General features: G+C 39.5%; 1 protein-coding gene across 3 annotated transcripts in view; it reads right to left on the bottom strand.

Annotated features, from left to right (window-relative positions):
• Positions 1 to 3,378: 3,378 nt before the first annotated feature.
• Positions 3,379 to 16,261, bottom strand: part of BRWD3 (bromodomain and WD repeat domain containing 3) — an 89,064-nt gene continuing 76,181 nt past the window's right edge. For 2 of the 3 annotated variants that reach the window (XM_008166526.4, XM_042853308.2), the window contains exons 34-40: positions 14,236 to 14,292; positions 13,299 to 13,439; positions 12,516 to 12,668; positions 10,080 to 10,243; positions 9,485 to 9,582; positions 8,907 to 9,065; positions 3,379 to 5,853 (exon numbers count right to left, since the gene is read on the bottom strand). In XM_008166526.4, coding sequence (XP_008164748.2) covers positions 5,078 to 5,853; positions 8,907 to 9,065; positions 9,485 to 9,582; positions 10,080 to 10,243; positions 12,516 to 12,668; positions 13,299 to 13,439; positions 14,236 to 14,292 — 1,548 coding nt within the window. In that variant the 3' untranslated portion in view covers positions 3,379 to 5,077. The remainder of the gene's footprint in view (positions 5,854 to 8,906; positions 9,066 to 9,484; positions 9,583 to 10,079; positions 10,244 to 12,515; positions 12,669 to 13,298; positions 13,440 to 14,235; positions 14,293 to 16,261) is intronic. The other variant, XM_008166527.4, reaches the window with a different exon arrangement.

Raw genomic sequence — 16,261 nt, 5'->3', positions numbered from 1 at the left:
TTTTGCCTCCTCTTACTTTTACATATCACAAGTCTTGTATTATAAATACGCCAAATAATTTTCCTACGTGGCTCATTTTTCAGGTGAATTACTCCTCTAATACTTCTCTTTTTAAAGAAAACATACCATTGTGTCTCTCCTTTTTTATCTTTGCTTTGCAGTTTGTGAAGTTAGTAGGTTTGAAAGTGAGGGATTATTGCAGACTTGAAGCAGATATAGATACATATAGGTCTGAGTTAACTTCCCCTCACAGTTCAGTTAATACACTTCACTTTTGTCCTAGCAAGACCTTGCTATTGTAGGGCTCAAGCTTGCACAGACTATAGCTATGAGTCATTTTGTAGGGTTTGGGTTTTTTTTTTTTTTTTTTTTTAAAGAGTACAAGTGGGGATAAGTATGACACCAGAAAGGATGTGATATTGAAACGGAAGAGGGAAACTTCATTGGGAAGTTTGAGTACACCTCATGCTCTGTAAGTATAACAGCTAAAAAGACATGAATCCTCTTGACACGGACACAAAACGAAAAAAAGGGAGTGAGAAACTTAAATCAGATACTACAGTGATGCATGCTGTGTAAGAACCTGAATAAAGTAGTATAGGTTGCTTCCAACTGAAAGATCTCATGAAAACCCAAGATTTACTCCCTTTTCAAAAAAACACATACACTAAAGGCAATGGAGAAAACACTTTTTTCAGCTATTTTCAGCATTTCTGAATGCTTCATGTACCATAAAAGATTTTATTTAATATTCAAAAACTCTCCCTCTACCCCCCCCCCCCAAACTAAACAGACAGATAACCAAAACCTTCAAAATATACCATGCTGATTGGTGTTTGTGATGCTGACTTGTAACTGAATATTCCAAAATGCAGGTAAAATTGTGTGCTAATCCCACTATCTCAGACACTGGAAAGGAAACATATGAGCTTTACAGGTGTTACATTAACTCACGTCCAGATAAAGAAAATGTGATAACAATTTATTCGGGAGGTCAGGTGAGACCTAAATTTTTAATTCAAATAGTCAGAACTGGCCTGTACCTTTACCTCAGAGTGAGTGCAAACAGTACTTGCTCTGAGTTGAGTGTTTACACTAGTGTAAATGAAGACCTAAAGTGCAAGACAATGGAGAATCAGGCCCAACAACTTTCTACATTTCTATTCATTTACTACTAACACTTTTGGAAGGTTTGTTAATAAGCAAAATATGGCAAGAAAAAAAGCTTGACTTGAATTTACAGACAAGTGACTTTAGGTGGACAGATGAGAAAGAACCTAATGTATTCCTAATGGCCCAGCAAGAGCATCAGAGTTTAAGTTTCAGCTGATCCTGCTGACACAAATGGGGGGAATACTACGGAGTGCAGGAGCAGCAGCACAGGCAGGCTCTTAAGAGAGGACAGAGAAACAAAGAACGGAAGGCAAAAGGGATGGAACAAAGCGAAAAAACCCAGGAGGGGACGGAGCAGGGACACGCAAAATAAGGGGAGGCAAAATGGAAGTCTGGGACTGGGGTGAAGGCCTAGTGACAGATATCAGTGTTCAGGACCAAGCTTGGGCCTGTGTGCCCTGGGCCTTCAGGAGTTGGGCGTGCTCCAGAGGTAGTAAGCTGGTATTCAAAAACACACACACAAACGTTCAGCCCCCTCCTCTTGAAAGTGTGTGGGTGGTGGGGGCCAAAGGAGCCCTCCAACACCCACAAATCACATGTAACTGCTGGCTGGTGGCTCTATTTGCAGTCCTGCTTCCTAAGGCTGGTAATGGGATGCCCTCGAACTGTTGACACTAGGGAGTGAGACCATCCAAAACTTCCATAAACATTCATACCCATTTCTGGAGAAAGCCTTGAAGCACTGGTACTTGAATATTAACTAAATATCAGCAATCTACAGCCCAACTAGGGATTTTGTTAACCATTAGTATTTTAAATATATGATCAAAATACCTTCATACACAAGTGTTAAAGAGTAGACCCAAACAGAAGTTACTTTTGGTTAAAACTGTATGAATAAAGACAATGCTGATGAGTCTGCAATGAACTCGGGGTGGACAGAGCTCTGTGCCTGCATGGAACCCCATTGATTTCAAAGAGGCATTACATGGGCACAGAAGTTTTGGATTGGGGTCTGAAGGACTGGGTTGCAACCCTTTTGGTGCAAGGGCTATTCTTGTTTCATTGCTCCTGCTGCAGCTGTCAGGGTAAAAATCAAGTGTCATGCAGCTTTAAGTACGTGGCTTCTAACTGAATTTAACATCTTAGAAAAAAAAAAAAGTGTCCAACTTATCACCAAGTTAGAATTCATCCACAGAATGAGGCTGAGAAAGAAATCAAATATCTAAATTGGAAAAAAAAAATCCAGATACGAAATCAAGTAAAAATAGCATTCAAAAATATAAGTTATTTCTTTCATGCTTATAAAAAGGATTTCATGCACAAAATAAAATAAAATTAAAAAAATTCTCAGATTCTTTACAATAAGCAATAGCTCTGTTGTTCTAGCACACCCTGCTGTCTGGCTCTTAATCACATAACACATTTTAGATTAATACTTACACCACAGCAAAGTGCTGTTTTACTGTTATCTTCACAGTACTTCATTACATATAAAAGATACATTTAAGAACATATTTACTCTTATTCTAATTGTTGCTAAAATACATTTAAACTTAGGAAATCATGATTTTTTCAGGAATCCATGTTTTTCCTCCCTCCCACCCCCAAATAAATTAATAATTACAGCTTCAGCCAGCCAGAAACATATGAATAGCATTTCTTCAGAATCTCAGGATTTTAGCATAGGAATCTTAGCATTTATATTGGTTGGAAAGAACTTCGATCTAAAATGTATACGATTATGTCTAGGAACTGACATATCCATGCTTTTCCTGATTACATAGATATAGGGACCAATAACTCTAGGGAAGAATACATTTTCTTCTGAATACATACTGTAAGAGATGATAGGACAGGCATTTGTATTTTAAAGCCCAATACAGAGCTAGGAGATCCTCTGTATCCATTTCTTTGTTAAATGGACCATCTGAGTCATGCCCAGAAATTAGTTTTGGCATAATCAGGACAACAACTGTAACAAAAAGTTTGAGAGATTTTTACTGTACCATAAATTCAGATCATTACCATGTACTACTTAGACTGCTTTCTTCTCCCCACTCCCAAGCCCGACGACTCTCACAGCATTTGTTCCAGTTATCTTGCACCTGACTAGAACTGTTGCAAAGAGAGATCAGCCTGCTAACGTTTGTCATAGAAAAAAGGCCAGAACCAAATCTATTTATGTATGAAAATATACACTTCACTATTCCTCCTTCCCACCAGGTTTTCCAGAATTATTGACAAAGTGATAAAAGTTGCACATTGAGGAAGAAATTTCAGAATTGCATCCCTCATTTATTTCGATTTCCAAACCTCCTCTCTCATCCCTTTTTCTCGTGTAATCAATGACTCACTATCTCAACTCAGCTAGAGATGTCAGCTAGATGTCTCTTCCTTGGTCTAACATGACAGAGTCCCACAAATCTTTTAACTGGACCCTACAAAGTAGAAGGCTGCAACTCTCTTTCTCATGCCACAAGAACAAGCATGTTCCAATTAATTAAACACAGCCAGTCATTCAGTCTGAAGAGCAAGATACAGAGTAATCTCCTAACCCTACATTTCCCTCATAGCATTGCATACTGTATTATTACTGCTAGAATGACCTCAGTGTGCAAGTTATTATTTTTCAATGCAACATTTACAAGGTAAGAGTACAGTACAGTGTGAATTCTCTTCTGGAAGCTTGAGCTACAAGGACTCTTGTCAATGATATGAATGGAAACTTATCAGTAATGATACAAAAATATGAGTAGCCAGTAGAGACACGATAGCTCAATTTAGGTTTCTTTGAACGTTTCAATAATCAAATTAAAAACAGAAACAGACTTTCATTGAATAAGCGATACCAGAAATGTGTGAGAGCCCACTGGCTGTTTGCCCAACAAACTACCATCTGCTACAAGCATATTAGGCTTGTGAAAGCTTTGATAGCTACACTAAGGTTTGTTTCAGAGTACCAATATGATGAAGAAGTGGTTACTTCACAATGTGAGCAATTCCATCCCTGCTATTCTCATTCTTGCCTCTTCTTCAATAAGCACTGCAGAATAACCTCTATTTTCTTTTAAGTTTCCAGTAGTTGTAAACAGAGGTAGCTGAGCTACTATTAAGACATGTAATGCTTTGAAGAGGAGAAACCTTTCAAATGTTGAAATTAACCCTTTGCAGCACAATCTCTATTAATGCTATAAAAATATGAGAGGACAAAAAGAAAATAGATGCAAGTAACTTTTGCATTTGGCACCTTCTGTCTAGATATTCATACTTCTCAAGTATTCTCTTTTTAATAAAGTTAATGCACACATTAGGACACACCACATCAAAGGTTTGCTACATATTTACAAGGCACCAACCCTTTTCTCACTTTTTACATGAATTACGAACCAACAGAAAGCATTTCAAACCCTCCTAAACTGTAGTATAAATATACTTCAATTCAGCACAATTCATGAAGTTTGGCCTGGGAAGATTAAAATAATCCAGATCCTTCTTACAATATAGAAATGGTAAACATTTTATAGCTGCCTTTAGGATTGGTGTATTGTGCAAAAGTTATAATTATTACTGTGTATAAGGATTTATGACAAACCATATAAAAACTCTGTAAGAAGGTGCTATTTCTATAATACAAAAAAACAAAACAAGGGAGAGATTTCATAATCATGATTCAAAATGTCATGCTATTATTGAGAAGCTGGAAGCTCCTTGAAACAAAATGAACTTGTAGTGCGTGGGGAAGAATTTCTGTAATTTAAGGCCTAATAAGTAAGGCTTTTTTTGACCAATGAAGTGTGGCAATCTGAAGTCTTAAAACAAATGTATACTGGCATAATGGAAAAGCACCACTGTAGAAAGTGAGTGGAGTCCCCCCACAACTTGCTTGGTAGATTTTCTGGTAAAATCCCTGCAGTAGAAGGCCTTTGAAGTTCATTTGAAATTTTTCAAAGATGTTTATCTGTCAATAATTCCATCCCATGAGATGGCTGACCCTGGCTTTTTCTGTCATTTTCCGCACCCTGCCCGATCTGGAAGTACCAAGATTCAGAGGATCCTCGGTGTGCACAAAGTTGTCGTTATCTGAATCGTCATTATATAAAACAGTTCTCCTGCCCTCGTTCCTTGTTTTAATTCGTGGTGGCCTACTGAATCGTCCTCCAAACATATTTTCGCCAAATCGGCCGCCAAACAGATTCTCAAATTCATCATCTGCCATTCGTGCACGTTTGGCTCTGGTTGCTCCTCGTGAAGCTCCTCTACCTCCTCTGCCTCTTCTTCCTCCCCTGCCTCCTCTTCTTCCTCTGCCGCAGCCTCCTCTTCCTCCTCTGCCACCTCTTCCCCCTCTGCTCCATCTACCCCATCTGCCCCATCTACCTCTCCTCCCTGTCCCTCTACCCTGCCAGTTTCTTTTCCCACTAGCAATTTTCCTTTTAATTTTTCTTTTGGGTTTAGTTTGCACAACTTTACTGTAGTCATGATCTCCATCAATGTAATCCTGATCTGTTCTAGAGGTCGATTCAGAATCTGAATCAGAACCACATCTGCTTTCAGAGCTTGAACTGGATCCTGACTCCCCACTTTCTGATGACGATAAACCAGGTTTTTCTTTTAATTCTCTCTTCTTCTCCTCTTCCTCTAGGTGTTCCTCCTCTTCTGAGGCACTTACTAACTTTCTCTTGACTGCTATCCGAGGCTCTCTGCTATCACCATTTGTAAGTGGTCCATCAAGAGACTGATCTAAACAAACACAAAAAACAATCACTTGTTAACAGTGTGATAAAGTTAAATCTGAACTGCAGCAATTCAAGGGAAAAATTATTTTCAAATATAAAAAGGATTTTCTATTAAAATTTACATTTCTCTCCAATAGCTTGTGCTATCAGCCCTCATCAAACATCTGTTCTGTAAGGCCCCAATCAGCATTTCAATACATACTTAATATTAAGCATGTGAGTAGTCCAACTGAAATCAATGGGATTACTAGGTACTTCAAGCTCAGCACATGCTTTAGTGCCTTTGCTGTGTTGGGGCTTAAAATGTTTCTCCTTTCACAGTTAACATATGCTGCTTGTGAAGGTTGAAAAATTACATTAATCCTGGAAAAGTGAAGCCCTACCCCATAACAAAGAACACATTTTTGTAAGTGCACCTTAACATGATGGCAATTTTATTTACAAAAATATTCAGATGTTGACAAACGTGTGTGTACCTTTTGACAGTTTCAGAAGAGTGAAACACTTATACCTGTTCCAGCATAGCCTTGTGAAAATTCTAAGCACTGTGTAACCCCAGATTAAAAAAGCCATGAGCTAGTCAGGACATGTCTGTTCAACTTTTAAAATATTTTCCCCCTTCTCTTCAGCTTTAATATGCCAAATAAAATGTCAGCGATTTTCTAAAAGCCTTTGGAAAACTCCTAACTTTCTTTGAGAATTATCAACTTTTCCCATCTTGGCAACATTTTAGGGGCATTGGTTGAATCTTTGGAGAACATTTATCCCATAATTTAGATAACAGATTTCAGAATTGTAAAAAATGTGTCCGGAAACATGACAAAGCAGGGAAATAAGCTCAATTTAATACTGCACTCAGGTAGAGAGATCACAAGCACATTTAGCTGTTTGAAACAGCAGGGTTTAAGCCCACTAGGTAACTGTTTCAGTACAGGGCTCACTCTAGGGTTGCCAGGTGTCCAGTTTTCTACCAGAAAGTCCAATCGAAAAGGGGACGTGGCAGTGTCTGGTCAGCACAGCTGACTGGACGCTAAAAGTCCGGTTATCAGAGTAATCACGATCAGCCTCCACACCAAGATGGCGGGAAGAGCAGCAGCTGCTCAGATGCTAATGGGGAGAACTGGCTGGCTCCCGGACCCAGCTCCAGCCTCTCGGGTGGAGAGACAAGTACCAGCACCGCTGCTGCCCGAGGGGAGATCCTGTCTGTCCCCCTTGTCCGCACCGCTGTGCCCTCATTTTCTTGCCCTGGCCCTTCGCTCTGGGGATCGACCCCACGCCGCTGTGGCCCAATTTCCCCACCCCCATCACACACACATCGTCCTGCCGCTGCCAGTTAATGGTTCCCCCAATTCCACTGCCCCCTATCTGCCAGTTAGTGCCCCCACCCATAGCATGCTCCATCAATTCCAGTTAGTCATCCCCTCATACCCCCTCAATGCCATTTACTGCTCCCTCCACACCCCCAGAGTCCTCTCAATGACACTTACTGCTCTCCCTAAAATTCTAGTGCCCACACACAGCGTTCCCCCTCAATGCCAGTTAGTGCCCCTACAGTCCCAGCACCCCTCAATGCCAGTTACTCCCCCCTCTCTCCTCCACACACACTTGGAAAGTAGGGCAAGGCTACTTTTCTGTAAGTTATCAAGAGTGTCGATTAATACATTTCTATTCAAACAATATTCTGAGATGCCTATTCTAGCGACAGTTTTTAAAATAAGTTTGATTTAAAATATAATACTTTCTTAAACAGCCAAAAATCACTTCCCAGCTTTTCAAAGAACTATTTAGACACCTAAAAAGACTTAATTTCTATAAAAACAAATCTTAGTGTGCATAATACGCCAAAAGTGATTAAATTTGCTACAAATTTAGAGACTCTAAAACAGAAACAAGAGGTTCAGGCATATGGAAAATGGGCCTGGTAGTTAGCAGCACCCTGGCAAATGGTTTGCTGCATTTTATAGCAGAATTACATATGTTGCCAGGTTTGTTTGGCGTGATCTTGATATATTATGTTATAGCAAGGCATTCTTGTTTGTATAGCTGAAACTTGCCTTTTCTAAGTTTGTGGAACTTCTCATTCACCTTCACCCCAAGAAAAAACTCACATTCCTGTACTGTTTGGTATCTAACACATAGAAAAGGGTGGGATAGGCTTTTAACCAAGTTATAGGAAACTTTTTCAACTTTTTTTTGGATGTTAGTGGCAGTGCTACATCTCACTTAATGCAGATGTACTTAAATGTGTTTAACCCTCACTTAAATCAGTTTAATTTAATTTAGTAGTTTACTAGTACATGGTAAACAAGGATTAAATGGGTTGAAGTGCATCTACATTAGGGGGTATCATCTATTTAACTACAAAGACTTCAACATTAATTAGTTAAGATTGCACAACTTTTCTAATATAGACAAGCCCTAAGCATTAGGACACAATTGCAAATACATGCACATTGGGTAAATGTCAATATGTATTTGTATAATACCACACTGAATCAGTTCATTAGGTTTGCTTCATTTGAGTGTGCAATCAGGTTTCTCTTTTAAAAATAAAAAAAAAAAACCCTGAAAAGGTGTGTGGGGAAAGCCTACCTACAGAATAGGTGAGACATTTAATGAACGCTCCTAAGGCTAGAGGTTTTTTCTACATGATTTTTCTGTGGAGAATTTTGTTGTAGAAAGGTATCAAGTATGAGGAGAAAACAAAGTTTTCCAAAAGGCAAAGAACAAACACTTCTTTTAAACCTCTCACGCTGTTCTAAGTCTCAAAAATCTTCACCATCTTGCTCAATCACACCAGCTTCCTGGGAGGGGAGAGTGAGCAGGGGAGGAGGGGGCATCCTGGGGGAAGAGGTAGGGCAGGGATGTCTGGTTTTCAACAATTAGAAAGTTGGCGACCGTAGTCCTCATGGAGATTGAGGAGCACACTGGAGAACTGTAGATTTATACCACAACTTGCAGTGCAATAAGTGTTTGTCTACAGTAGTGCATAGATGCCAGAAGCAGATTTCTTTTCTAGTAAAATTAGTCATCCAAAGAAAGCATATAACTTCCAACCTTGTTTAACGGGTGTGGATTTACTCCTGACTAGTCTATTTTTCCCTGGATCAATGTTATTTCCACTTCGGTTCTGTGTATTTAACCCAGATGAGGATGGTTGGCCCTCCGTTTCTTCACCAATAGCTGAACCTAGAGCCTCCTCTGTAGTATCTGAAACTTAAAACAGGACATAATAAACTCAAACGATTTCCTTCATCTCTCCTTATACTGATGTACTAGGGCACCATGCAAACAATCAGATTTCACAGGTCCAAAATGGCTCAATCTTTTCTTTAATTAATGCAGGGGAAACCAAATTTTTTATACACTAGTAACTTACCAAGAACTTGAGGGATGTATCTAGTTTGCATGTAATCTATGCCAAACATACTTACATAACCAAAATCTTTAATTATACGGCAATTAGATACTAGCCTTTGATAGATTAATACAACGAGCTTGTTTAAGATCAGCAATAAATACCCCTCAGCTTTTCTTCATACTGCTGTTATTAGGAAGCAGCAGTGGAAATACTTTAGACACTCCTGTTTTCAGACTTTGGTTCTGCCATGTACACCATTTTTTATTCTACTTACCATGAGATGAAACTGAAGAGCTAGTCCTAGTCAAAGGCAGTGAGGTATTCTGGTTGATTTTAGGTTGCACCTTCACTTGTTTCTGTTTCCCTTTAGGGCTGAAGATATGAAACATCCCCCAAAATATACAAATGTTAATGCAAAAGGATTTAAAAAAACAAAAAACAGACATAACACTGTTATCAGGTTATCAGTGTAAATTTGATATTTAAATGTAAAATGGAGCATCTGATTTTCTGTCTCAAAGATTACATAGCTGTAGTAATCGAAAATATATAATAAAGCAAAAATACTGGTGAGTTTATTAAAGGAATACAACTGTTCAAGAACAAGATTTTATCTTGCTTTCCTAAAAGGAACATACAGTTTGCTTTGTTAATGTGTTATAGAAATTAATGTGGCTTTTATACAGCTCCTTTCACACTTTTATACAGCACCCACCCCTTATACGAGCTCCAGTGTTTAAACGCACCCACAGGAGAGATTGTACTAGAAAATAAGCCATATTGTTACTGCCGTCTTATCTGAACGTTTATTTCCCCCTAAAACAGAGGATTTCAAAATATGCAGATAGAGAGTTTCATTATTAAGTTACCTAGATGCTCTGCTACTAGATGGTGAACTACTACTGCTCCTTAGTCGTTTTCGGTATCGTGGCCTATTCCTCTTCTGACACTGCATGGCCAACTTGTATTCAGAGATGATGTTTTTAATATGATTTTCAAATAAGGCAGACAGTCTAAGCGTCATGCTATAGATCTGGAGAAAGAAGTTATGGCCATATTTACTGATTGCTCTAACTGTGGAGATCAATTCCATGCAAAATAATGTTGCAAAGATTCACAGAAATATATCAACCTTGATATTCCAAAAGCAAAATCCATACTGACAGACAACTGCGAAGATCAGACAATGCATTATTTTCCTGCATTGTACTAGTATAAAGAAGTCATCTGTATTCTCGCGATAGAAATCAATAATGAAGTATTTCAGAGTTTATGGTCTTAAAATATAATTAATCTTCTTTATTGTACAAACCAAATAGATGACAAACTAGACAAACAAGTTAAGAGGTACCCCTAACAAGAAAGGATGAAAACAATTCATTAAACCTCCTGAAGTCTCAAGTGAAGTTAAAACAACAAGGAGTCTGGTGGCACCTTAAAGACTCCTTGTTGTTTTTGTAGATACAGACTAACACGGCTACCCCCTGATACTCAAGTGAAGTTAAACATTGTTTTTTTATTTTAGAATATCAAGGTTGGAAGGGACCTCAGGAGGTCAGCTAGTCCAACCCCCTGCTCAAAGCAGGACCAATCCCCAGACAGATTTTTGCCGTAGATCCCTAAATGGCTCCCTCAAGGATTGAACTGAGAACCCTGGGTTTAGCAGGCCAATGCTCAAACCACTGAGCTATCTCTCCCCCCTTTGCATGAAATCAAGTTTAGCCTATTTAATTAAAGGATAGATTTTTGATTGGCCCCAATACAGCTGACAGAGAAGCCTGGTAAGTTCAGCGTAAGTACAGCCAAGGCATGTCACCCACTGCGCAGCCAAGTTAGCGCTGCCTGGATCATGCCTCCAGCACAAAGAGGGAAGGGCAGGGGCTGTATATCTGATTCTCCCCTACTGCTGAGTGAGTGGAGAGGAAGGGGATGAGAGTGGGAGGAGCCACAGCTTTACCTCCATATACAGTGGCTAGCAGATTGTATCCAGGTGTATGGAGGTGGTGGGACGCTTTACTCCAAAAAAGGGTGAAGTAATTTCCTCCACACCAGAACAAAGAGGAGAACACTTGAGGGCTTGTCTACATGGGGAAGTGCACATTAAGGTAGGGTGTGAATTCAAAGTGCACTAGATATTCCACACTAACTCCCCATGTAGACACTCATACTGCACTCCAAGTGTGCCCTTCGGAGGTTTAGCTTAATGCTTTTCCAAAGTGCATTAAGCTAATGCACACAAGGGCACTGTATTTATAGCACTAGCTACTGTGGGCTTTTTCTCTGTGTAGACCACCCTGAGCCACAGCCCATTCCACATGCTTAGCACAGCGATCTGCCACCCAATACTCAGAGCTGAGCCTAACAGCCCAATCTAGCCCCAAACATGTTTCATTCTTAATACCTGATGCACATTTCATTTCCTGCATGCCAGCGGTACGTGAAATGGGAACCGGCATTCTTTCCAAGTATGTTAAATGGTGGCGTTAAATGAGTATGCCAGGACAAGGGCATTACTTTTTAATCTGCATTATTTTCCTGCATTACAAAAGATCATGCCTACATTGGTTTTGCTTGGCTTCTGGAATCACAGTAACATTACTGAGTTTCAGCTCTCGCATATATTACCAGAAAAAGAAGCTCCAACTTTAGACAGTGTCAATAGATGAATTAAAAGTAGTTTTAGTAACTACACCTGCCAGTCTGGGTAACTTTACAACAACGACAATGTTCCAAATATAAATAATATAAACACTACTATTTTTAGCCCTGCAGTGCGAGCCCAAGTCAGTTGACCCAGGCTCTCCAACTCACTGCCATGGGTTTTTCCTACAGTGTAGATATACCTATAGTATCTAGACCAGTAGTTCTCAACCCATGGCCCACTTGCGGCCCAATCAGCACAGTGCTGCAGCCCATGTGACAACCTAAGATCCATACAGGCAGTATATATAGGGTGTGGATGCGGCCCACATACCTCAGAGAGCTGCACATGCGGCCCACAATGGGAAATAGTTTGAGAACCACTGATCTAGACTATAACCACAGTATTTCTGAATGTTGTGCCTGAAAGTTTTCAAGAAACTGAGACATAGTCACCTGAAACATGTTCTGGGAGGGCTTTGCAAAGGGGATTTATTATCCTAGGTTCTTAAAATGACAAAGACTGTTCATTTATATTTTAAAATATCATGCTACGACCTCCATCTGCACATTCCAAGTGCCATTCATTCCTTATATGAAAGTGTGATTGAAGATCTTAGCAGAAATGGCCTGAGATGTCATGTATCCATATTTTTATCACTTACCCGTGACTTTTTATTAGGTGTGTAAGCTTTAGAGTTGCAGAATATTAAGCGAACATCCTTGTAAAATTCCAGAGGATTGGTGTAATTTCCTGCTTCCAAAGTTTCTTTCACAGTGCTGAAATCCATTGGAGTGTCTACAATATCTCGATAGTCCTACAAAAATAATGTATGCAATATTAACAAGTAGGTAAAGTTATCACTAGCTGCCATGAACTGGTTAAGTAAACATTACATGTGTTTTGCTTCATGTCCCTGTACAGTCCAATATCTCTCAAATTTATCCTACCCCACAAAATAATCAAACTGTTCCACAAACTCTGTTTTAGACTAAACTTAAATCTTCTAGCTACAAGACTCATATTTACAAATTCCAAGGGGCTTTGCTGGCACTCAAGGGTTCACATTCCATCAGAGGTGAAAATGAGTTTAATGGGCTAATCCATGTTCCTCCATTCAATAGCACTAACAGAATGTGTCTGGCAGTCTCTGCTCAAGAGATCGTGAGATGTAGGAACAATAGGAGGGTCTGAAGTGCACTGACTGAGCTCTTTGAAGAAGGTGGCTATTTCCTGCCGGCTCTACTCCTGCTCAATCCAAGGCTACGGGTCCCTCATTTTCTCAGAGGGATTTAATTTAGCACTCATTGAAGAAGACAGCCTGTGACTGACAAAGAGGAGCTCAGTAATGTATCCAGCAGCATGAAGAATATATGACTTCTTAAAAAAGACTGACATATTATGATAAGAATTTTTTTTAAATTACAGAAAGTAGAAATATATTTACAGGATAGGAGAAGAGATCAACTGGTTGTCTAAAAGGCTCGGAGTCCTCACGTTCATATATTAGGCTTAACAACTGCTTGCACTGTTCTTTCCAAGCATCAGGGCTTGCTTTGAAGGGCTGCCTTTTTATTGGTCGTCTTACCTGAAGATTTTAAGGGAACAAAATAAAAGTTGTATTTTAATAACATTTAAAGTATAAAGGTTTTTGTATCTACTGGTCTTGACTTTAAATTACTATCAATGTGCTCAGAAAATGGTTCAAAATTGAAGTCCATAACTAAAAACATGCAAGAAAAGTTGAGTGGCATAACAATATGGACTATGCAATTTACTGAAGAATGCATTTTCTTTTTTAATAATATAAAAATACCCAACTCAATATCCATACAACATTTTAGATGCAAGAGCTGTGGTTCAGAGCTGAGGTTCAGAGCTTTGTATATTTCGGAAAGGCCACAATGCCTTATTGGCTGAAGGGAAAGTTGCTCATTAATTACCATGGGAAAATAATTGCTTGTTGAAAGTTAAACTTTTATCTATTAAATGTAATATAGGCAGACTGCCATAGTCATTAATTTAGTAATAGTATGTATTTATAAAGTAAACAAATTCAATATTTTTCTGTCTACTTCCATGACTGAAGGAGCACAAGCAGCTTGTATATTGTTGGTTAATGCTCTTGTACAGATATCCAAAGTATCAGGACAGTAACAGCCACTAAGCAATCATCAAATTATCTCTATAGTAATACAATGTCCTGATTCAGCCAAAAACTTACACATGTGCTTAAACTTAATACGTACAAGCAGTGACTGACTGACAACAGCCTGTGTAAAGTTAAATCTTTGCAGGATCAGGCCCTAAGTGAGAGTTGTTAATTCCGTGGACCAACCCAACTCCTGCAGCATAAACTGGACGCAGATAAGATATTTACTCACTCTTCTTTTCCCAGATGAAGTTCCAGGCCCATCTGACTCTACATCTACTTCTGCCACCTAAAGGAAACGGTAATGATTACGCTCAAACAAGTGTTAGCATGAACACAAAGAACAAAACTAAACTATTACTGTGAGAATAAACGTGTTGGGTAAGATTACTTCAATTAAAAAAAAATGATTTAAGCAAAGCTAGATTGATTTTTTTTTACTAGAACTTTCACTTTTTATATTTTAGTATCTTTAAACAGAAAAGCTGCTTCAACTCCCTGAGTTTGTTTCTGATGTGTGTGTGTGCGTATATATCTATACAGATATATATACAAAAATTAAAATGGATGGATGGATGGATGGATGAGATGGAGTCTTGTAAGACCCCAAAGAGAATATACAATGTATGTTCAGTGCTCTCTTATTTTTAAAGAAGTCTCTATTCATTTAGTTACATATAGGTTACTAGAACAAGAAATAGCACAGGAGTACAAACAGAAAAACACCTTACTTGACAGGTAAAATGCAAGAGCTATTGTACTACAAAAATAGGCAACAAAACATATTTTATTAAAATTATTTATCCCACATTTGTGAGGAAAGAGAAAATGCAGAGATGTTTTGTGCTTTTTACATTACTAATATTAAGGAACATATCTAGCACAATACACTTACGCTGGGGTTTTTCAATGAAGCTAAACATTTAAACACGAAAGTCCTGATTGACAGTCTCCTTCTTTCCCCCAAAAAACCCATGGGAGGAAGCTTACAGGGTGGAAAACTCCATGGTGAGTCCTTGTGGAGCTTCACATTGTTCTGCTGGGGAGAGGTAGGATTTGCTGCCCTGAGCAATAAGCCACGAGGTTTGCCAAGTAAATGTGGATCCCAGGGTATCTGCAGGAGGCCAGCAGCATGTGTGTGGATGAGTGGCTCCGGCACCAGTCCCAGCAATTCCACTGAGCAGCATTACTGTCAGGGATTCACCGTAACTGCAGCTGCACCCAGGGACCCCCCTCAAAGGAAAATCCTCACTGCAGAGAGGGCTTCATAGAATGCTAATACAGTCCTATGCTGGGTGAGCTGTGTGGTGCCAAAGGGTGGGGAAAACTGCATTTCCCCCACCAGGCCTGTCAACTCCTTCCCCCAACCTGCTCACACTTAGAGGGGTCTGGGAAAAGGGAACAGGATATGGGAACAATGCCAGACACTGCTGATCACCAAACCACATGGGAAGGATGATTCACATACCGACCTAGGAGGTACAGTCCTCCCACATGATTCAAGTGGGTTTGTGAAGGGAAGCATCAGGATTTTAAGTTACAGGAGCCCTTTATTTTATTTTTGTTTTAAAAACCCATGCATTTATTCAGAGAGACAAGGTGGGAGAGGTAATATCTTTTGTTGGACCAACTTCCGTTTATGAGAGAGAGAAGCTTTCGCGCTTACACAGAGCTCTTCAAGTCTGGGCTACAACACCACCGCCATGTATTTATTTATACAGCCTAGCAAAGGGTTAATCTACCTTCAACACTTTTATAAAATAGCAGCATTTTACAATATTAAAATCTTAATGATTTCACACAAGAGTTTTCCTTTAACACCAGAATCAAGGGGGAGGGGAATCTTTCTGGCTAGGAGTTTCTTTCAAAACCATTGAGGGCAGAGCAGGAAACTGCAGGGTTTGTCTTGCACACATGAAAATGTGTAAGAATGGCCGAGAGAGCCAGTTATCTCTATTCCAGCCTCCTCCCATGCCAGTTTCTCTTGTTAAGGAACTGCCAGACCTTTTTAATGGCAGTCTCACTCATCCCCCTCCTTCACCATTTTCTTTCAGGAAGCTGCAGTGTTTCTACTTCTTGGTGCAGTAGTAGTGGGACCATTTGCTGGCTGCCTGGCCTGAGGTTACTGACAGATGAAAGAAAGACACCAGAGCTTAAAGGGCAATAAGTGCCACTCCAAGGTCACACTACTACAGGTGTTCATGAGATCATGATAATTAGAAGGGAAACAAAGACCCCTAAAAGCCAATCTTGGCATC

Source organism: Chrysemys picta, chromosome 9, assembly GCF_011386835.1.
Source record: "Chrysemys picta bellii isolate R12L10 chromosome 9, ASM1138683v2, whole genome shotgun sequence".
NCBI classification, from domain to species: Eukaryota; Metazoa; Chordata; order Testudines; family Emydidae; genus Chrysemys; species Chrysemys picta.
This window is presented reverse-complemented; position numbering and strand designations above follow the sequence as displayed.